This window comes from Cetorhinus maximus, chromosome 5 (genome assembly GCF_964194155.1).
Source record: "Cetorhinus maximus chromosome 5, sCetMax3.hap1.1, whole genome shotgun sequence".
Lineage (NCBI taxonomy): Eukaryota > Metazoa > Chordata > Chondrichthyes > Lamniformes > Cetorhinidae > Cetorhinus > Cetorhinus maximus.
The window spans coordinates 140,700,090-140,724,128 of record NC_135883.1 but is presented as its reverse complement, the minus strand read 5'-3'; the positions used below and the strand labels follow the sequence as shown (position 1 = coordinate 140,724,128).

At 42.4% G+C, this 24,039-nt stretch overlaps 1 protein-coding gene across 5 annotated transcripts in view; it reads right to left on the bottom strand.

The window, feature by feature from the left end:
- cep57l1 (centrosomal protein 57, like 1) overlaps nt 1–24,039 on the bottom strand; it is a 64,369-nt gene that overhangs the window by 32,070 nt on the left and 8,260 nt on the right. For 4 of the 5 annotated variants that reach the window (XM_078542560.1, XM_078542559.1, XM_078542558.1 and 1 more), the window contains exons 3-6: nt 20,213–20,383; nt 13,204–13,325; nt 10,711–10,827; nt 4,759–4,836 (exon numbers count right to left, since the gene is read on the bottom strand). In XM_078542560.1, coding sequence (XP_078398686.1) covers nt 4,759–4,836; nt 10,711–10,827; nt 13,204–13,325; nt 20,213–20,383 — 488 coding nt within the window. The remainder of the gene's footprint in view (nt 1–4,758; nt 4,837–10,710; nt 10,828–13,203; nt 13,326–20,212; nt 20,384–24,039) is intronic. The other variant, XM_078542562.1, reaches the window with a different exon arrangement.

Below are 24,039 nucleotides of genomic sequence, written 5' to 3'. Positions count from 1 at the left end.
CTTCAGCCATTTCTTGTTATCATGTGGAGTGAATCAAATTGGCTGAAGACAAGCATCTGAGATGCTGGGGGCCTCAGGAGGCCAAGATCATCTCCTCAGCACTTCTGGCTGAAAATAGTTGCAAATGCTTCAGCCTCGTCTTCTGCAATGATGTGCTGGGCTCCCCTATCATTGAGGATGAGGAGATTTGCGGAGCCTCCTCCTCCAATTACAGCAATTCTTTGTTTAACGTTGTAGTTGCATTCAATGAAAAGTGAAACTTTAAATGCAACAACTTTAAGCAGATCAGATTTTTCCATTATAAGCAATATAAAACCTGCATTAGGTGCTGTAAAACCTTTCCCATAAGAAAAAAAAACATTAAAACATTATACCCTGATATGAAATACTATATCCATAAAATAAATTTTAAAAATATTTCATTTATTTTAAAAGTTGTTATGGACAAGGAGAGGTGGTGGGATTACATTTCCCCTTCTCAACGTCTTGGTTATCCGCAACAAGATGTGTTTTAGAGGGAGCATTTTAAATCTTTTTGCATTGTGATTTTCAATAACAAACACAAAGCAAGCTTTTGGGTAAGTTTAAATCAAAAGAAAGGATAATGTTTATTCACACACTCAAACGAAAAAGCAGAGAAACACACTCACTTCCACATGCACACAGTCATATACACAAGTAAAGATGGATTTACATTTAGGTTATTAGCAAAGGAAAATACAAAAAGTAAATCATGAGTCCAAATATCAGTCCTTTAAAAATGCAAATGTAGCAGGCCTGGATTGGTTCTGTCTCATGGTTCTTTGGATGAATGGAAGTTGGAAGCCTCTGGGTCTCCAGACAAAATTGTGGCCAAGTTTTGTAAGGTTTTGCAAAGCATTGTAGGTGAAAATGAACTAGTCCTTCTCTCACTGCCTGGATTGACTGGCTATTAGATAGGGTTACGTCCTTCTCACTGGAGGATGGTCCTTCTTGTCCTGTTGGCTTGCAGACTGACCTGTCCCTCCTGGCTCTTGGAGTAAAAAAATTTGTGATCTGAAGTCAGTTTTGATCATGTGACTCCCCACCCCACCACCTTGTTTCTCTACACCTTTCTTTGTCAAGGTTTAAGCTCACAGACACTATGTATGGGAAGGCTAAGAGTTTCAGTAAATATTCAGTCAATATGAGGTGTAAATTCACAAGTAGTTTCACATTGTGAATGTCTATTCAAGGAAGGGTATTCCACCCTTGGTCATTTACACTTTAAGACCTTCCCAGAAACATGTTGAGACACGAGTTAATCCTTTGTGCAGAAATCATAGAAGGTCACCTGACCCTTGGCAGCCATCTAGGCAGCATTTTGACCACTTTTTAAAGTCAAATTTCAAAAGTCTGCATTGACTGAAGTCTATATCTTGAAAGTTGGGAATATGAAATCCTCGCAGACATGACATGACCGTCACAAAATTAAAAGAAGTATGCTAATTCTTTCTACTTACCTCCCACTTGCTAACTCTACTACTCGACATTTCCTTCCCCAACTCTCCCGCTCCCTGACTTTCTACCACAATGAACGAGGCCTCGGGAGAGGGGCAGTGAGAGGGAGCATTGGAACAGGGGGAGCTGTGAGCAGGAGAGTTGGAGAGGGAAGCAGCGAGTGGAAGAGGGTGGGTGAGCAGAAGAGGCCACACCAAAATGGCATAATAAGGCCAGACAGCCCAACAGCAGTCCTAGCGTGAACACTAAAAGCAGAAATCCAGAATCCTAGTGCACATACCAGCCCCATTATATTCAAGATACTAAAGTGGAATGACGCTGAATGAGGCAACTTAAAACAGGGACTTACTGTAGTTGTTTAATTGTCCACCACCATTCTCGACTGGATATGGCAGAACTGCAGAGCTTTAATCTGGTCCGTTACTTGTGGGATCATTTAGCTCTGTCTATTGCATGCTGCTTCCACTGTTTGGAATGCATGTAATCCTGTGTTGTAGCTTCACCAGGTTGGCACCTCATTTTCATGTATGCCTGGTGAAGCTCCTGGCATGCCTGCCTGCACTCTTCATTGAGCCAGAGGTGATCCCCGGCTTGATAGTAAGGCTAGAGTGAGGGATACGCTGGATCATGAGGTTACAGATTGTGGTTGAATACAATTCTGATAGCTCAGAGTGCTTCCTGGATGCCAAGTTTTGAGCTGCTAGGTTTGTTCTGAATCTATCCCATTTAGAACAGTGATAGTGCCACACAACATAATGGAGGGTGTACTCAGTGTGAAGACGGGACTTCATCTCCACGAGGACTGTGCAGTGGTCATTCCTACCAATACTATCATGGCAGACCCATTGGTGACTGGTAGATTGGTGAGCACAAGGTCAAATAGGTTTTTCCTTTTCGTTGGCTCTCTCATCACTCACCACCTGCCCAGTCTGGTATACATGTCCTTCAGGACTCTAGTGATGATACTGAGCCATCCCTGCAAATGGAGTACATTCTGTGACCTTGTTGTCCTCAAGTGCTTCTTCCAAGTGGTGTTCAAATTGGAGGAATACTGATTGATCAGTTGAGGGAGGGCAGTAGGTGCTGGTGAACAGGAGGTTTCCTTGCCCATGTTTGACCTGATGCCATGAGGTTTCATGGGATCCAGAGTCTTCAACATTCAGGGCAACTCCCTCCTGACTGTATATCACTGTGCCACCACCTCTGCCAGTGGGGAAGGGCTAACCCAGGAATAGTGATGGAGGTCTCAGGTGAGAGTTTGTAAGTACAACTACATCAAGCTGTTGCTTGACTAGTTTGCGGGACAGCTTTCCCAATTTAGGCACAAGCACCCAGATATTAACAAGTAGGTCTCTGCAGGATTGACTGGACAGGAAGTGCTGTTGTCATTTACAGTGCCAATGTACCTGGTCAATGCCAGGTGGTCCATCCAGTTATTACCTTTTCAACTTTTCTGTAGTGGTTTGATACAACTTGGCTTGATAGGCCATTTCAGAGGGCAGTGAAGAAGCAACCACATTGTGTGGATTTGGAGCCAGACCCAAAAGAACATTAGTGATCCAGATGGGGTTTTACAGCAATCTGATAGTTTTGTGGTCACCATTATTAAAACTAGCTTTTAATTTCAGATTTTCAGATTTATTAATTGAACTTAAATTGCACCAGCTGCCATGGCGAGATGTGAACCTGCCTCTCTTTTTCCAACCTCTATCCCCCCCAACTATCAGAGCATTAACCTGGGCTTCTGAAATACTAGCCTAATAATAGCACTCTCTGAATATCAATGCATGCTTCACTATATTACTGTGCCAGTAATATTTTATGCATAAAACCCTCAAGGAGACTACTAGTCTCAAGGCTGTCCTCTACAGATATGTCCCACGCCACCTCTGTTGCATTGAAGGATACCAGATGAACACATAGCAAGGTGCATCTACCAAGTATTCATCAACCACACTGCACATTTAAGCAGTTTCAGGTGCCTGAATGCATCAAACGATGACCTGCAATACAAGTTTCAAGGTTCATCATCTGATGCATACTAACAGTCACCATCATAGAGGAAGAAGGCTCCTCGGCACAGTGAAACAATCAGTAAGTAAAATAGGAGCAGCTTGCAAAACAGAAGGTGATGTTGGCTGTGGTAGCCAATAAGCAAGTTCTCATACACAAGAATGTTAGCTTGGAAACTTGCCCACTGCATTGCAAGTCCTGCCTACATCCTACTCAGGCCATCCTTCACTTAGTGGTTTTGACACAGGAAATAAAGACACATTCTTTTTTGCAAAACATTGAGTAGGGCATTGCTAACACCAAAATTACTATTGTACAAGTAAGTTTAATTTCTTTGTAAATTTTGTAATAATTCATAACTTTATGATGATGCAAACTTATTCCCAGTAGTGACTTCTCAATTTAGTGGAGGAAGAAAAAAATGGCAGCTGAAAGAATTTTCAGAAAATGAGAAGCAATTTCATTCCTTTTTTTTTCCTTTTATTGCTAAAGTTTGGTGGCCACTAATCATCATTTAGTTGTTTTAATACAGTCTTAGTTTTCATTGAACCAGTTTGTCTGCTTCCAATTGGCAAATACCAGGTATGCACTGCAACAAATCAAATGATAGTCATTCACATTTAGGCAAGTGTCATGCCCAAACTATGATAGACAAAATGCACTAGACTCTCTAGATCATACATATTGTAATATCTAGTAACAGCTGTTCTTGATTAAGATGATGTTCAAAGTCTTAACCCACAAGAGTAAAATTTGAACATTTCAATCTGCTCCACTCACTCACATTACAGTTCTATACCGCATTCCAAGCCAACTGCTGTTCTGAAATACAGGCATTTTATTTTTAAAATAAATATATTAGCCAGTTTATCAACACTGGAATACTGCTGGTGTCATTCATAGTTCAGACTTTCTTTTGAAAAAATAACACACTTCTGCTCCAACTCATCTTAATTACTGAAATAAGAATTATATTCTACTGGATTTCCATAAATGTTAAATGGAATTATCTTTATTGTCTTTGGTATGTCCTAGTTCTCCCTCTTCAAAGAATTTATTAATAGATAGAAATAGTTTGCAGCTACGTGTGGTCTGGGAGCAAACATTTTGTACAGACTTTCCACTTTCTTGCTCCCAAACACAACGTTGTAACATTCCACTACAGTGACATCACAAATGGGACAGTGAGCCTAGTACAACATTCCCCATTGATGGGGTTACACTGCCCTTCAAAACTAGTACGAAGCATCGGGCTGTTCCACTCACCTGAGCTGCTTTATCTTGGATCAGTTTACGCTGATGTTCTTCTTCCTGAAGCTTCTGTTCTAGTTCATAAATTTTACTCTAGAATCAAAAGATATTTACATTAATCATAAAGCAATAGCATTTAAAACCGAGCACATCACTTCAGAAAATTACATTGGGGAAAAGAAAAAGTCCTTCTAAAATGTAGTTATCTTCATGTATCATGCTTCTTTGGCAGTGAACAGAACCAAACAAACAAAAAGCTATATATTTTGGCAGCCTGTTGGTTCACGTAGTATAGTACTCAAGTCTCAACAACAAACTCAAGTCCCACATTGCCATTGTTATTTCTATGTTGGCAGTTGGGATGCTAGGAGAACAGGGCTCAAATGGGGCCTGGCAAATGCAGAAAATCATGAGGCCTGTTGGAAAACCAAAGATGGAGATTTTGCATGATCTTTGATGACATCTCTTAGCATCAAAATTATTGCTGAAAAGGGAGATCGCCTCCTTCAGTTGGATGCTGCCAACATCACATCAGGTGAGCACTAGTAGTAGATCAGTAAATGCTTATCAGTTTCTTAAATGTTATAATAACTTCTATTACTACCAAACAAGTGCTTTGTTGAATATGCATCAAATATTCCGGACCTTTTTCAAATCTTCAGGCACAATGTTAGTGTGGGAGGCCTGAGTATGATGAGGTACAAGTGCTAACTCGGAATTTGCTGCAGAAGGAGAAGAAGATGCAGCTTTTTATATTTTCAGCCTCCAGAAGCTAGTGAGTGCTCAAGGCTTTTATTAGGTGAGCAGGTAGGTGTCTGTTTGGTGAGTTTTCAAGACTCTATCCCTGTAAACGCATGGTTTATAGGGTTTTTAAAAAATTCATCCATTTGGCTAGACCAGCATTTATCGTCCATCCCTAATTGCTTGTTCAGAGGACAGTTAAGAATCAACTACATTGCTGTGAGTCTGGAGTCACATGTAGGCCAGACCAGGTAAGGATGACAGATTTCCTTCTCTAAAGGACATTAGTGAACCAGATGGGTTTTTACAACAATCGACAATGGTTTCTTGGACATCATTAGACTTTTATTTCCAGATTTATATTAGATTCAAATTCCACCATCTGCCGTGGCAGGATTCTAACCCAGGTCCCCAGAGCATTACCCTGGGTCTCTGGATTATTAATCTAGCCACAATACCAGTACACGATCGCCTCCCCTTACTGATAATATGTATTGCATTAAATTTATAGCTTAACTAGTTAAACTATTTGGTATAACTATTTGATCCTCTATCTTGACGCCATATGCCCGCTCTCTCCCCATACCCCTTGACACCTTTAGAGTCTAGAAATCTATTTCCTTCTTACATATATTCAGTGACTTGGCCTCCACAGCCTTCTGTGGTGAGAATTCCACAGGTTCACCACCCTCTGCTTGAAGAAATTTCTCTTCATCTCAGTCCTAAATGGCCTACCCTGTATCCTGAGACTGTGACCCCTTGTTCGAGACCACCCAGCCGGGGAAACATCATCCCTGCATTCAGTCTGTTTAGCCCTGTCAGAATTTTATACGTTTCAATGAGACCCCCTCTCATTCTTCTAAACTCCAGTGAATACAGGCCTAGTTAATCCGATCTTTCCTCATATGACAATCCTGCTATCCCAGGAATCAGTCTGGTGATCCTTTGCTGCACTTCCTCTATGGCAAGTATATCCTCTCTTAGGTAAGTAGACCAAAACTGCACACTACTGCAGGTGTGACCTCACCATGGCCCTGTACAGCTGTACTAAGATATCCTTGCACCTGTACTCAAGTCCTCTCGCAATGATGGCCAGCATACCATTTGCCTTCCTAATTGCTTGCTGCATCTGCACACTTGCTTTCAGTGATTGGTGTACAAGGATACCCAGGTCCCTTTGTACACCAACATTTCCCAATCTATCACCATTTAAATAATACTCTGCCATTCTGTTTATCCTACCAAAGTGGATAACTTCACACTTATCCATGTTATACTGTATCTGCTGTGTATTTGCCCACTCACTCAACTTGTCTAAATCACCTTCAAACCTCTTTACGTCCTCCTCACCTCTCACATTCCCACCAAGTTTTGTGTCGTCAGCAAACTTGAAAATATTACATTTGGTTCCCTTATCCAAATCATTGATATATATTGTGAATAGCTGGAACCCAAGCACTGAACCCTGTGGTACCCCATAATCATTGCCTGCCACTATGAAAAAAGACCCAATTATTCCTACTCTCTGTTTCCTGTCTGCTAAGCAATTCTCAATCCAGCCAATATATTACCCCCAATCCCATGTGCTTTAATTTTACACACTAACCTCTTATTTGGGGCTTTACCAAAAGCACTCTGAAAATCCAAATACACCACATCCACTGGTTCTCCCTTATCTATTCTGCTAGCTGCGTCCTCAAAAAACTCCAGTAGGTTTGTCAAACATTATTTGCCTTTCATAAAACCCATGTTGACTTTGTCTAATCCAATTGATATTTTCTAAGTGTCCTGTTATCACATCCTTTATAATAGACTCTAGCATTTTCCCTACTACTGATGTTAGGCTAACCAGTCTGTAATTGCCTGTTTTCTCCCTCCCTCCTTTTTTAAATACTTGCAATTGTCCAACAGGTTGGAGGTTCTTGCAACTTGTGTGGATGACAGCAGGGACTGCAGGGAGGATGAACAAATGGTGATGGAGAAAGGGGAGATGTACTCATGGGATGGCCTTCACCTGAACTGCACTGGGACCAGAGTACTGGTGGATTGTAGAATTAGGGCTATAGAGAGCTCTTTAAACTAAATGGTGGGGTGGTAGGGGAGGGGAAAGATTTGGAAAGTTAAAGGGAGAGGACAGGCAATAGTACCTTATAATAGTGCAGGTAATGATAAGTCAGTGTGAGATAGAAGGGAGAAAGCATACAAACATAAGAGCGCACCAGCAAATAAAATCAGAGTTGGGAAAAATATTAAGAAGACAGAATTAAAGGCTCTTAATCCGAATGCACACAGCATTCATAACAAATGGATGAATTGATAGCACAAATAGAAATAAATGATTATGATATTGTAGCTGTTACAGAGACACGGTTGCAAAGTGACCAAAGCTGTAACCTGAAGATTCAAGGGCTTTGACATTTTGGAACAAGAGGAAGAAAGGAAAAGGAGGTGTATTGGCTCTGCTAATAAAGGATGAGATCACTACAATAACAAGAAATGGTCTCAGTCCAGTGGATCAAAATGTAGAAACAGTTTGGGTAGAGATAAAAAAAATAACAAAGGAAAGAAGTCATGGGTGGATATGATTTATAGGCCCCCTGACAATGTCTACGTTGTATATCAGAGTTTAAAATCAAGAAATATTGGAAAACTTGTAAGAAATATACTGCAATAAACGTGGGAGATTTTAAAATGTCATAAAGAATGACAAGTCAAATTGGCAAAACTAGTCTGCAGGATGTGTTCAGACAGTGTAATTAGTAGAGTTTTTTAGAACAATACATTCTGGAGCTAACCAGAGAACAGACTATTTTAGACCTGGTAATGTGGAATGAGACAGGATTAATAAGTGATCTCACCGTAAAGAATTCTCTAGGGAAGAGTGATCATGACATGCTGAATTACACATTCATTTGAGGGTGAGGAAATTTGGGTCTGAAATATAGTGTCTTAAGCTTAAATGAAGGCAAGAGTATGAAGACCGAGTAGGCTAAAGTGGACGGAGAAAATAGGTTAAAAGGCAAGATAGTAGAGCAGTGGTAGACATGTAAGGAGATATTTCATAACTCTCAACAAAATATAGAGAAAGAAAGACGATATAAGAAGAATGCACCATCCATAGTTAACTAAGAATTTTAGAAACCAGGAAAGGAAAAGGGAAGGGAAAAGGGAAAAGGGAAGGGAAGGGAAAAGGGAAAAGGGAAGGGAAGGGGGGGGAGGAAGGGAGGAAGAAAGAGGTAGGAATGAGAGAAATAATGATCAGAACATGGCAGGAAGGGACAGTGTACAAACCTAGCAGTGCACCAGCAAATAAGGTTAGAGTTCACAAAAATAGTAAAAAGGCAGAACTAAAGGCCCTGTATCTCAATGCATGTAGCATTCGTGACAAAACTGATGAATTGACAATACAAATAGAAATAAATATATATGATCTGATAGCCATCACAGAGACATTGCTGCAGGATGATAAAGACTGGGGCCTGAATATTCAAGGGTACATGACATTTAGGAAGGAGAGGAAGCTAGGAATAGGTGGAGGGGTAGCTCTGTTAATTAAGGATGACATTGGTACAATAGAGAGAGATGACTTTAGTTCTGGAGATCAAGATGTAGAATGAGTTTGGGTAGAGATGTGAAATAGTAAAGGCCAAAAAACAAAATCACAGTGGTAGTGGATTATTGGTCCCCGAATAGTAACCACTGTAGGATAGGGTATACAGGATGGGGGCTTGTGAGAAAGGTACAGCGATAATCATGGGTGATTTTAATCTACATATAGATTGGGCAAATCAGATTGGCAAAGGTAGTCTGGGTGATGAGTTCATAGTGTGTTTTGGGGCAGTTTCTTAGAGCAGCAATTTCTAGCACCAACCAGGGAGCAAGCTATACTTGGTCTGGTATATGCAATGAGACAGGATTAATTACTGACCTCATAATGAAGGCATCCTAGGTAGTAGTGATCATAATATGATTAAACTTCACATTCAGCTTGAGGAATAGAGGAATGGATCAAAGACCAGTGTTTTAAATTTAAATCAAGGCAATTATGAGGGCATGAAGACAGAACTGGCTAAAGTGATCTGAGAAATTAGATTAAGGGGTAAATCAGTGGAGATGCAGTGGCGGATATTTAAGGAGATATTTCAGAAAAGATACTTTCCATGAGAAAGACAAACTCTAGGGGAAGGAAACATTATCTGTGGCTAACTAAGAAAATTAAAGATAGTATAAAATTGAAAGAAATAATGTATAATTCCACAAAGATGAGTAGCAGGTTAGAAGATTGGACAGAATATAAATAAAGCAAAAAATTGACTAAAAGAAAGGAGAAATTAGAGTACAAGAGAAAGCTAACTAGAAATATAAAAACAGTAAGAATTTCTACAGGTGTCTAAAAAGGAAAAGAGAAAGCCAAGTGAGCATTGGTCCTCTAGAGTGAGAATAAGGGATTAATGATGGAAATCATGGATGAATTGAACAGATAATTTGCAAGTCTTCACCTGTAGAGGATATAATGAACATCCCAGAAATAATTGTGAATCAGGGCAGGAGGAACTTAAAACAATTACAATCACCAGGGAAAATGTACTTTAAAAATTATTAGAACTAAAAATTGACAAGTCCTCAGGTCCTGATGGACTTAATCTGTGAGTCTTAAAAGTGGTTGCTAAAATGGAAGATGCATTAATTTTAATTTTCCAAAATTCCCTATATTCTGTAAAGGTCCCATCAGATTGGAAAATAGCAAATTCTATTTAAGATGGGAGGGAGACAGAAAGCAGGAAACTACAGGCCAGTTAGCTTAACATCTGTCTTAGGGAAATTTCTAGAATCTATTATTAAGAAAGTTATAGTGGGACACTTAGAAAATCTCAATGCAATCAGGCAGAGTCAAAAAGGTTTTGTGAAAGGGAAGTCATGTTTGACTAATTTATCGGAGTTCTTTAAGAAAGTAACAAGCAACATGGATAAAGGGGAACCTGTGGATGTGCTGTACTTAGATTTCCAGAAGGCGTTTGACAAAGTACTACAGCAAAGGTTATTATGCAAAATAAGAGCTCATGGTTTAGGTGGTAACTTATTAGATAGGAGATTGGCTAGCGAACAGGAAACAGAGAGTAGGCACAAGTGGATCATTTTTTGGTTGGGGGATGAAAGATGAAAAGAAATACAAACAAGTTTATCAATTTTGTTCCTATTGCACTTCAAATAAAAAGCCTTACTTACTTCAGCTCTGGTCTGTGTTGCATTGACTTTTAGACACTCTTGTTCTAGGATTTCCAGCTTTTCAAGCTTTGATTGCAGCTCTGCATGGTTCCACTGCCTATCTATCTGCAGCGAGGCCTACAGATCAAAATATACTACAAGATAAATATTTATGGAAGACTAGGTAATAAAAAGATTATGTTCAAATATTGTTCTTCCACCTCATACTGATGGGGAGATAATTTTTAACAGATACCTGTAAGAGGAGACAAGTAAAATCAGCTTGAGATGCAGTAACCCATTTTGCAGTATATAGTAACTTAATGTAAGCCAAATTGGAGGCCAATCTCAGTCAAAGATTGCCCTGATGAAAGGCAAATGTAAGTTATTCTAAAAGAATTGTATGAGATTCAACAGAAGTCTCAAAAATTATGAAGTGTTTCGATGGAGTGAACAGAAAAAGACTTTCCTCTGGTTAGAGTCAGTAATAAAGCTTCATCAATTTAGATGAGTCACCAAAGGCCAGGAAAGATGTCAGGAGAAATGTTTTCATGCAGGGAGTTGTTAGATCATGGAATACTTTGGCACAACTGGTTAAGGCAAAGACCATTTCATGTCTTAAGTAAATTGCGTATAATTATCTGATGTAGGGAGAAATAAGGCTATAGCTGAGAGCAGAGAGCTGAATTAGGTTTAGATTGCTCTAGCAAAGAGCTGCCATAGATATGATGGGCATAATGGCCTTATTTTGTGCTGCAGGAATCCACCCAAAGCAAGACAAGCAAGAACGAATTTCCATACCATGAAAATGCCCAAATGTTGGTATGATCTCTCATTTTCTTTTCCCTAGGGAACCAGCAAGGTATTTCGGTAATTGGACACTGCAGAACAACCTGGGATAATACAGTCTTTAATTTTCACTCCCTGTCGGGAAGCACCACCATCCCTCCAATACATGCCAAAGATTAGAGAACTCAAAAAAAAGACCGACAATAATCAAAATCCTTCTCAGAGCCATACAGCACACTGGAAAATTCAATGCTGACTAGGTATCAATATGTATTCAAAGGCAGCATTCAAAGTGTTAGTTCAGTATTATTAGGGTAATTCTAATATGAAAGGGGGCAAGTACCACAGAATCCAGAATCTGTACAGTACAGAAGGAGGCTATTCAGCTCATCGAGTCTGCACTGCCTCCCTGAAAGAGCATTCTACCTACTCCCACTCCCCTGCCTTATCCCCATAACCTTGCACATTCTCTTTTCATTTAGCAATGCAGTTCCCTTTTGTATACTTCGATTGAACCTCTCAGGAAGCTCATTCCAGATTCCAGCCACCCTCTGGTGAAAAAAAATTTTCCTCACCTCACTTTTACTCCTTACGCCAATTATTTTGAATCTGTGGCCTCTAGTTCTTGATGCTCTCGAGTGGGAACGGTTTTTCACTATTTACCCTGTTTAAACCCTCAGGATCTTGAATACCTCTATTAAATCTCCTCTCAGCATTCTTTTCTCCAAGAAAAACAGTCCCAACCTCTCCAATCTATCGTCATAGCTACAGTTCTTTATCCCTGGAATCATTCTTGTGAATCTCCTCTGTACTCTCTCCAATGCCTTCACATGCTTCCTCAAGTATGGCACCCAGAACTAGACACAGTACTCCAGATGACGCCTAACTAGTGTCTTATACAAGTTCAACATGATCTCCTTAATCTTGTACTCAATGCCCTTATTAATAAAGCCTAAGATGCTATATCCTATAAATGGAGCTTATTTACTAAAGAACAAGGTAGAAACTTAAACACTTCTCTGTTCAGTTAAAGCAATGAGAACCCAAGGTGAAAATTCATCTCATTTTACTCTGTGACCCCTAACTTTGGAAACCCGTCCACTTGAATATTTAACTTTAAATGCACTTTTTGCACCTTGGATTCAGCTAGCTCCTTACATTGAGAATTTGGAATTGTCAACAGACCTCTTCAGAAAACTTTTTTCAATTAATGCAAAGTCTTCTAACCCATCAGAGTACGCTTAGTTGAGCTTTCTACAAGATATGCAGTAAATCGACCAAGCTTTTGGTCACCTGTCCCAATATCTCCTCATGTGGCTCGATGTCAAATTTTGTTTGATAATGCTTTTGAAATGCTTTGGGGCATTTTACCATATTGAAGGTGCTATATAAATGCAATTAAAGTTACTTCTTTGATATTCCTTCCCTCCCCAAGTAAATCTCTGCAAACATTTGAGCAGGCAATATGCATCCTGGCTGTTGATGATCAATGACCAAGTGCTAAGAGGTGCACATTATTCCCGGTAGAGAGCCTGGAAGCCACTCAGCATCTATTAAGTTGGGTGCAATTAGTTGCAGAAGTGAATTCACATGCTTCTGGTATAGGTAGTGGACTCACCTAGACGGTCTCATCATTAGCTATTTTTTATTTTTACCAACTGTGAACCAGAACAGATCCATTGCATAACCTAAACACAAGGGAGAATAGTAATTTGACATATTCACCTGTTTCTCCAATAAAATGTTCTTCTCCGTTACTGTATGGTCCACCATCGTCCTCATATATTCTAACTGTTTCTCCAAAAGTGAACAGCGGCCTTCAACAGCTGCCAACTGAACAGCAAGTTCTGTATAAAGAACAACAATCAGGCCTTGTCTAGAACTTAGTTCAATAATTAAGTTATTTGTTTCCTTCCTGCTGTTTTAATATGCTACTGAGCTTCCCAAATTCCTCCTTTAAGTCTTCAACATTTCAACTCTACCTTCCTTATGCCTGGTGGGTGACCGAGTCTCATCAAAATCTCAGCAGGGATATTATGTCACCACAGTTATCAAGCAGGAGGTATGCTTTTATGGAACATAGAATTACAACACAGAATCAGGTCACCCAACATAACCAGTAGGTTTGAGGTTTATCCTCCATATGAGCAGTGGTACTGATCCCATATCACTTTATTTCCCCCATCATTCAACCACATATCTAACCAATTCTTAAAAGTTGACATGGTCTCTGCTTCAATGACCAACTCCAGTAATACATTGCACAGCCTCACAACCTCCTGTAGAAAATGTTGCTCCTGGCCTCTGCTCGAAATCTTTCAATCTTCTCCGTGTTGGTCTAGACCCTTCAACCGCTGAAAACAGTCTGCTTCTGTTTCCTCTGTTCAATCCCTCCATAATGTTAATAAATTTTGATTTTCATATTCTATGCCACTTGTCAAAAACCCAGTATTCCATTAACTTTTATCATGTCCTTATTCACGAGGTGCTGCTTTCAAAGACCTTGAGAACCCAAACCGCTCTGTCTTTCCACATCATTTAACCTCCCACAAAAATGCAATTACTACTGTTTTTCTTTAAAAAAACCAAACGTGCTCCTAGTTACTGACATGTCATAGTCCCTCAATCCACTGTGTTATGTTATCAATATCACTTGCAGCTTCCTTTGATCCTCAATTATTTACTATACCTTTGATTTTAGTATCATCTCCAATAGCCTTGGATCAAAATCATTGATTTATGGTGATCAGCAGCTTTGACTCCGTGCTGCAGGCCACTAGGGTAAAGACACCCCTTTGGAGCAGTATTGTTCTGCTTGGCATGGCCGAAGATCTGAAATTGTGCTTGTAAGTTGATGCCCAAGCGTACTTAGGAACCCACGGGAATGGAATCTCGGAGGGTAAGACTGAAACCCTGTGAGGTAGGTCATCATTGAACCCATCCAAGTTGAAGTGACTTTTGGAGAGAATTCCAAAGTGAGATCTTTCAAGGTGAAGATTACAAACCCTCGTGAGATTGGTTGACTCACAGTGTTACTAATGTTTGGGTGGGTTGTTGAGAAATCCATGGAATCTGTTTTAGTCACATCCATCATTTATAGTGTAATGTGGTGTGTTGGACCACAGTTTGCCCGTTAATTCGCATGTACCTCTTCCTTATCCCAAATGCTAGATTATATGATAAATATTGTAAATTGTTTTACCTTTCTGACCTTGTACAGTGAAGTTTACTTTTGTTTGTTCAGAACCTGTGGAATCTTGTGGCTTTATTCTATTAGCAGGTATCTTAATACTCAAAGTTTGTCAACTTTAAACAAAACGTTAATGTTCTCTAACCGGATCTCACCAACAACTTGGGGGGCTAGCCAAAGAGCATAACAATAGCCTTAGTGCAAACATGGACAAAAGAGCTGAACTCCAGAGATGAGGTGAGAGTGACTGACCTTGACACCAAGGCAGCATTTGACAGAGTGTGGCATCAAGGAGCCCTAGCAAAACTGGAGTCAATGGGAATGAGGGGAAAACTCTCCAGTGGTTGGAATTATACCTAGCACAATGGAAGATGGTTGTGGTTGTTGGAGGTCAGCCATCTCAGTTCAAGAACATCACTGCAGGAATTCTTCAGCATAGTGTCCTCAGCCCAACCATTTTCAGCTGCTTCATCAATGACCTTCCTTCCACCATAAGGTCAGCAGTGGGGATGTTCACTGATGATTGCACAATGTTCAACACCATTTATGACTACTCAGATACTGAAGCAGTCTGTGCCCATATGCAGCAAGATCTTAACAACATTCAGGCTTGGGCTGATAAGTGTAAAGCAACATTTCGAGCCACACAAGTGCCAGGCAATGACCATCTCCAACAAGAGAGAATTCAACCACCCCCCCTTAACGTTCAATGGTATTACTATCACTGAATCTGCCACCATCAACATCCTGAGGGTTATCATTGACCAGAAAATGAACTGGACCAGCCATATAAATCCTGTGGCTACCAGAGCAGGTCAGAGGCTGGGAATTCTGCAGAGATAGAATACTCTCCACATGTCTGGATGAGTGTAGCTCCAATAACACTCAAGAAGCTCAACACCATCCAGGACAAAGCAGCCCACTTGATTAGCACCCATCCACCACCTTCAACATCCATTCCCTCCACCGACTGTGCACAGTGCAGCAGTGTGTACCATCTACAAGATGCATTGTAGCAACTCGGCAAGGCTCCTTTGACAACACCTTCCAAACCCATGACCTCTACCACTGGGAGGACAAAGGCAGCAGATGCATGGGAACACCACCACCTGAAAGTTCCCCTCGAAGACGCACAACATTCTGACTTGGAACTATATTGCCGTTCCTTCACTGTCGCTGGGTCAAAATCCAGAACTCCCTCCCTAACAGCACTGTGGGTGTTCCTACACCACATGGACTGTAGCAGTTCAAGAAGGCAGCTCACCACCACCTTCTCAAGGGCAATTAGGGATAGGAAATAAATACTGGCCTAGCCTGCAATGCCCACATCCCATGAAATAATAAATGAAGAAGAGAGGCTGCAGAATGCTGTGATACAGAGGAATCTGGGTGTCTGTACATTTTTAAAAATTCATTCACAGGATGTGGGATTCGCTGGCTGGGCCAGTATTTATTGCCTATCCCTAGTTGCCCTTGAGAAGGTGGTGGTGAGCTGTCTTCTTGAACCGCTGCAGTCCATGTGGTGTAGGTACACCCACAGTGCTGTTAGGAAGGGAGTTCCAGGATTTTGACCAGGCGACAGTGAAGGAATGGTGATATATTTCCAAGTCAGGATGGTGGGTGATTTGGAGGGGAACTTCCATGTGGTGGTGTTCCTATCCATCTGCTGCCCTTGTCCTTCTAGATGGTAGTGGTTGTGGGTTTGGAAGGTGCTGTCTAAAGAGCCTTGGTGGATTCCTGCAGTGCAGCTTGTAGATGGTACACACTGTTGCTACTGTGCGTCAGTGGTGGAGAGAGTGAATGTTTGTGGATCTGGTGCCAAACAAATGGGCTGCTTTGTTCTGGACAATGTCAAGCATCTTGAGTGTTATGGGAGCTGCACTCATCCAGGCAAGTGGGGAGTATTCCATCACACTCCTGACTTGTGCCTTGTGGATGGTGGACAGGCTTTAGGAAGTCAAAAGCTGGGTTACACGTCGCACGATTCCTAGCCTCTGACCTGCTTTTGTAGCCACAGTATTTATATGGCTAGTCCAGTTCAGTTTCTGGTCAATGGTAACCCCCAGGATGTTGATAGTGGGGGATTCAGTGATGGTAATGCCATTGAACATCAAGGGACGATGGTTAGATTCTTCTTGTTGGAGATGGTCATTGCCTGATACCTGTGCGGTGCGAATGTTACTTGCCACTTGCCACATGGATCACATAAAATTAGCACTCAGGTAGAGCAAGTAATTTATTGCAAGGGGGATGCAGTATAAAGAATGGAAATCTTACTATAGCATTGGTGAGACTGCACCTAGAGTACAGTGTACAGTTTTGTCTCCTTAATTACGGAGGGATATACTTGCACTGGAAGCAGTTCAGAGAAGGCACACGAGGCTGATTCCTGGGATGAAGGGGTCGCCTTATGAGGAAAGGTTGAGCCAAAAGTCATTGGGGTTTAGTAGAATGAGAGATGGTCTTATTGAAACATAAGATTCTGAGACGGATTGATAGGGCAGATGCTGAGTGCATGTAGTCCAACATGGGATAAATCTAGAACAAGGGGCTACAGTTTCAAAGTAAGGGGTCTCCCATTTAAGATGGAGATGAGGAAGAATTTCTTCCCTCAGCAAAGCGAGAGCAACTGAGACTGCATCATTTAATATATTCAAGGCTGAAATGGACAGGTTTTTGATTGACAAGGGAGTCAAGGGTTATGGGAGACAGGCAGGAAAGTGCTGTTAAGGCCACAATCAGATCAGCCATGATCTTGTTGAATGGCAGAACAGGTCCAATGGGACAAATGTCCTACACCATTTTTTTTTATTCATTCATGGGAAATGGGCTTCACTGGCTGGGCCAGCATTTATTGCCAATCCCTAGTTGCCCTTGAGAAGGTGGTGTTGAGCTGCCTTCTTGAACCGCTGCAGTCCATGTGGTGTAGGTACACCCACAGTGCTGTTAGGAAGGGAGTTCCAGGATTTTAACCCAGCGACAGTGAACGAACAGAGATATATTTCCAAGTCAGGATGGTGAGTGACTTGGAAGGGAACTTCCAGGTGGTGGTGTTCCCATCTATCTGCTGCCCTTGTCCTTCTAGGTGGCAGTGGTCGTGGATTTGAAAGGTGCTGTCTAAGGAGCCTTGGTGAATTCCTGCACTGAATCTTGTAGATGGTACACACTGCTGCTACTGTGCGTCGGTGGTGGAGGGAGTGAATGTTTGTGGATCTGGTGCCAATCAAGCAGACTGCTTTGTCCTAGATGGTGTCCAGCTTCTTCAGTGTTGTTGGAGCTGCACTCATCCAGGCAAGTGGGAAGTATTCCATCACACTCCTGACTTGCGCCTTGTAGATGGTGGACAGGCTTTGGGGAGTCAGGAGGTGAGTTACTCGTCGCAGGATTCCTAGCCTCTGACCTGCTTTTGTAGCCACAGTATTTATATGGCTAGTTCAGTTCAGTTTCTGGTCAATGGTAACCCCCCAGGATGTTGATAGTGGGTGATTCAGTGCTGGTAATGCCATTGAACATCTGCGGGGTGATGGTTAGATTCACTCTTGTTGGAGATGGTCATTGCCTGACACTTGTGTGGCATGAATGTTACTTGCCATTTGTCAGCCCAAGCCTGGATGTTGTCTAGGTCTTGCTGCATTTGGACATGGATTGATGATAATATCTGAGGAGTCGCGAATGGTGCTGAACATTGTGCAATCAGCGAACATCCCCATTTCTGACCTCATGATGGAAGGAAGATCATTGATGGAGCAGCTGAAGATGTTTGGACCTAGGACACTACCCTCAGGAACTCCAGCAGTGGTGTCCTGGAGCTGAGATGACTGACCTCCAACAACCGCAACCATCTTCCTTTGTGATAGGTATGACTCCAACCAGCAGAGAGGTTTCCACGATTCCCATTGACTTCAGTTTTGTTCGGACTCCTTGATGCCACACTCTGTCAAACGCTGCCTTGATGTCAAGGGCAGTCACTCTCACCTCACCTTGGGAGTTCAGCTCTTTTGTCCATGTTTGAACCAAGGCTGTAATGAGGTCAGGAGCTGAGTGGGCCTGACGGAACCCAAACTGGACATCAGTGAGCAGGTTATTGCTAAGCAAGTGCCGCTTGATAGCACCGTTGATGACCCCTTCCATTACTTTACTGTAGAGTAGACTGATGGGGCAGTGATTGGCTAGGTCGGATTTGCCTTGCTTTTTGTGTACAGGACATACCTGGGCAATTTTCAACATAGCCGGGTAGATGTCAGTACTGTAGCTGTACTGGAACAGCTTGGCTAGGGGCACGACTAGTTCTGGAGCACAAGTTTTCAGTACTATTGCCGGAACATTGTCAGGGCACATAGCCTTTGCAGTATCCGGTGCCTTCAGCCATTTCTAGATATCACGTTGAGTGAATTGAATTAGCTGAAGACTGGCATCTGGGAACCTCCGAAGGAGGCCGAGATGGATCATCCACTCGGCACTTCTGGCTGAAGATTGTTGTGAATGCTTCAGCCTTATTTTTTACACTGATGTGCTGCTTCTTCCATCATTGAGAATGGGGATATTTGTTGGGGCCTCTGGAGGAGGCCGAGATGGATCATCCTATTTCTTATGATCTTACAATATTACCATGGCTGCTGTCAAATATTTACTAGTAGTCGCTGGTTACCGATTGCCAGCAACAGGGAACCAGCAGTAGTTTGCCTGCATGCTTCTTCAGCACAGAAAATGGTATTCATAAAAATAACCAAAATAAATAAAAAGCAGCTGGCTGAAAAGTAGCATTTACAAAATGTAACAATGAATAATACTCCTGTTCTTCAATATCTCTCCGCTTCAATCACCTTAGAAATCAGTCACTATTTACCCACAAAACACTACATAAGTGCATAAAGGGAACTGACAAATCACACAAATGGAGAAAAGGAAAGTAATTAGCACTGTCAGCACCTGACACCTCATCTGAAGGGTAGAATTGGTAGGGGCTGAGGAGCAGATCATCTTGTCTGCCTTCTGAACAAGGACAAAAGATAAGGGAGCTTCAGAGCTGTTCCATCTCCCCATCCTGCTTCAGTGAGAGAAAGAAGGGGAATGCTAAAGAGAGGGACTATCCCAGCATTCACAGGGCTAGGGAAAGGGATCTATTAAAACCATAGTACCAGTAGTGTATAAAAACTGACTGTCACAGTTTTTCTTTTCACCCTTCTTTCCTGAGCTCCATTCAGCAAACGTCCACACCTTTAAAGTTGAAATCAGCGCTCATCATGTGGAGAACTACAGGCACGGACCCACCTCCATTCTGTCGTATCTAACTGCATCGTGGAAGCATCTTCACCACATGACTGCAGGAGATCAAAAAGGTGGCTCATTAGCACCTTCTCAAAGGCAATTAGGGATAAACAATAAGTGCTGATCTTGCTAGTGACAACCAAATTTCTTGAATGAATAATTTTTTTAAAAATTGGTTGCATTCCTGAGAAAGGAGCTGCTTGGGTTAATGCGAAAGCTGGTGACAACATTTTATAGTCCAAAACAATTGCATGAAGCAAATCTAATCACATTCACCATTAGGTACTTCTGTCTTAACGTTGGTGTTCTTTTTCTTTTCTTGCTCCACAATATTTTTGTAGTGAACTGATTCATAGCTTAGTCTTTGCATTTTCTTTTCAGCTTCTGCCCGCTCCACCTCTAAACACCGAATCTTTTCCTGAAGACTTTTCAAAGCGGAAACTATAGCTGAACAGAGAAAAAAATATAATTAATGGTGATAAAAACAAAGGTGTCAGTGTGTCTGGAATTTGAATCTAGGCTAGGCTTTAGGGGAAGAAATTACTTTAGTTCTCAACTAAATTCCCAACGCGGAAAGTTTCACACTAGTCCTAATTTAGAATTAATTTCACTTACAGAAGTCACAGGATGGTTGGTAAAATAAGGGTGACCTTCTGAAGTTGGGGTAGAGTAGAGGGATCTGATGTCCTGTATTAGCTGAGAACATAGACGAGAACAGCCACAATAAATCACCTTAGATCAGACCAGTAAGATCAGTAAGCGGAGATTTAATGGAGCTGCTCAAAATTATGAGAGATTTTTAGAGTAAATAAAGAGAAACTGTTTATATTGAGAAACTGTGGCATTAAGATCAGTAACCAGAGACTACAAGTTTAAGACAATTGGGGAGAGGCGATGGCGTAGTGGTATTTTCGCTGGACAAGTAATCCTGAGACCCAGGGTAAATGCAGGGGACCTGGGTTTGAATCGGTAGATGGTGGAATTTGAATTCAATAAAAACCTGGGACTAAAAGTCTAATGATGCCTGTGAAACCATTGTCGATTGTTATAAAACTCATTTGGTTCACTAATGCCCTTTAGGGAAGGAAATCTGTTGTCCGACATGTGACTCCAGCTCCAGACACACAACAATGTGTTTGACTGTTAAATGCCCACTCAGTTGAATCACAAAAAAGGAATGAAACCGGATGGACCATCTAGGCACTGATCTCAACCTACAAAGTCCTCCTTACTAACAGTGTCAAAATTGGGAGAGCTGTCTCACAGGCTGGTCAAGCAACAGTCTGACATAGTCCAACGTCCCAGACCTGGGTTCGAATCCCGCCACCATCCTCGGGTATGTCCTGTCCCACCAGCAGAGGTGGTAGCACAGTGGTATACAGTCGGGAGGGAGTTGCCCTGGGAGTCTTCAACATCGACTGCAGAAGTCTCATAGCATCAGGTCAATCATGAGCAAGGAAGCCTCCTGTTGATTACAACATACCGCCCTCCTTCAGCTGATGAGTCAGTGCTTTTCCATGTTGAACACCATTCAGAGGAAGCACTGAGGGTGCAGGTTCAGAATATACTCTGGGTGGGGGACTTCAATGTCTATCACCAAGAGTGGCTCGGCAGCACCACTACAGACCGAGCTGGCCGAGTCCTAAATGACATAGCTGCTAGACTGGTCTGCGGCAGGTGGTGAGGGAACCAACAAGAGGGAAAAATATACTTGACCTCATCCTCACCAACCTGCCTGCCACAGATGCATCTGCTCCATGACAGTATCGGTAGGAGTGACCACCAAACAGTTGTGGAGTCGAAGTCCCGCCTTCACACTAAGGATACCCTCCATTGTGTTGTGTGGCACTACCACTGTGCTAAATTGGATAGGTGTTGCACAGATCTAGCAACTCAAGACTTGGCACCCATGAGGCACTATGGACCATCAGCAGCAGCAGAATTGTACTCGAACACAATGTGTAACCTCATGCCCCGGCGTATCCACCACTCTACCATTACCATCAAGCCAGGGGATCAATCCAGGTTCAATGAAGAGCGCAGGAGGGTATGCCAGGAGCAACACCAGGCCTACCTAAAAATGAGGTGTCAACCTGGTGAAGCTATAACACAGGACTACTTGCGTACCAAACAGCATAAGCAGCAAGTGATGGACAGTGCTAAGCGATCCCACAACCAACGGATCAGATCTAAGCTCTGCAGTCCTGCCACATCCAGTCGTGAATGGTGGTGGACAATTAAACAACTCACTGGAGACGGCGGCTCCACAAATATCCCATTCTCAATGATGGGGGAGCCCAGCTCATCAGTGCAAAAGGTAAGGCTGAAGCATTTGCGACAATCTTCAGTCAGAAGTACCAAGTGGATGATCCATCTCTTCCACCTCCGGAGGTCCCCAGCAACACAAATGTCAGCCTTTAGCCAATTCGATTCACACCACATGATATCAAGAAACAGCAAAAGGCACTGGATAGTGCAAAGGCTATGGGCCCTGACAATATTCTGGCAATAGTACTGAGTTCTTGTGCTCCAGCACTTGCCACGTCCCTAGCCCAGTTATTCCAGTACAGCTACAACACTGTCATCCACCCAGCTTTGTGGAAAATTTCCCAGATATGCCCTGTACACAAAAATCAGGACAAATCCAACCCGGTCAATTACCATCTCATCAGTCTACTCTCCATCATCAGTAGAGTAATGGAAGGGGTCATCAACAGTGCTATCAAGTGGCACTTGCTTAGCAATAACCTGCTCACTGATGCCCAGTTTGGATTCTGCCAGGGCCACTCAGCTCTTGACCTCATTACAGCCTTGGTTCAAACGTGGACAAAAGAGCTGAACTCCTGAGGTTAGGTGAGAGTGACTGCCCTTGACATCAAGGCCGCATTTGACTGAGTGTGGCATCAAAGAGCCCTAGCAAAACTGGAGTCAATGGGAATCAGGGGGAAAGCTCTCCACTGGTTGGAGTCATACTTAGCACAAAGGAAGATGGTTGTGGTTGTTGGAGGTCAATCACCTCAGCTCCAGGACATCTGTGCAGGAGTTCCTGAGGGTAGTGTCCTAGGTCCAACCATCTTCAGTTGCTTCATCAATGGCCTTCCTTCCATCATGAGGTCAGAAGTGGGGATGTTCGCTGATGATTGCACAATGTTCAGCGTCATTCGCCACTCCTCAGACGCTGAAGCAGTCCATGTCCATATGCAGCAAGGCCTGGACAATATCCAAGCTTGGGCTCACACGTGACAAGTAACATTCGCACCACACAAGTATCAGGCAATGACCATCTCCAACAAGAGTGAATCTAACCATGGTCCCTTGACATTCAATGGCATTACAATCACTGAATCCCCCACTATCAACATCCTGGGGTTACCATTGACCAGAAACGGAACTGGACTAGCCATATAAATACTGTGGCTACAAGAGCAGGTCAGAGGCTAGGAATCCTGTGACGAGTAACTCGCCTTGTGACTCCCCAAAGCCTGTCCACCATCTACAAGGCGCAGGTCAGGAGTGTGATGGAACACTCCCCACTTGCCTGGATGAGTACAGCTCCAGCAACACTCAAGAAGCTTGACAATGTCCAGGACAAGCAGCCCACTTGACTGGCACCACATTCACAAACATTCACTCCCTCCACCACCGACACACAGTAGCAGCAGTGTGTACCATCTACAAGATGCACTGCAGGAATTCACCAAGGCTCCTTAGACAGCACCTTCCAAACCCACAACCACTACCATCTAGAAGGACAAGGGCAGCAGATAGATGGGAACATCATTACCTGAAAGTTCCCCTCCAAGTCACTCACCATCCTGACTTGAAAATATAACACCATTCCTTCACTGTCGCTGGGTCAAAATCCTGGTCTCCCTACCTAACAGCACTGTGGGTGTACTTACACCACATGGACTGCAGCGATTCAAGAAGGAAGCTCACCACCACCTTCTCAAGGGCAACTAGGGATGGGCAATAAATGCTGGCCCAGCCAGCGAAGCCCACATCCCGTGATTAATTTTTTTCAAAATGAATCAGAGGAACATGGGAATTTTTTCAGGCAGTGCATTGTGATGATCTAGAATGCAGGCCTGAAAGGGTGGTGG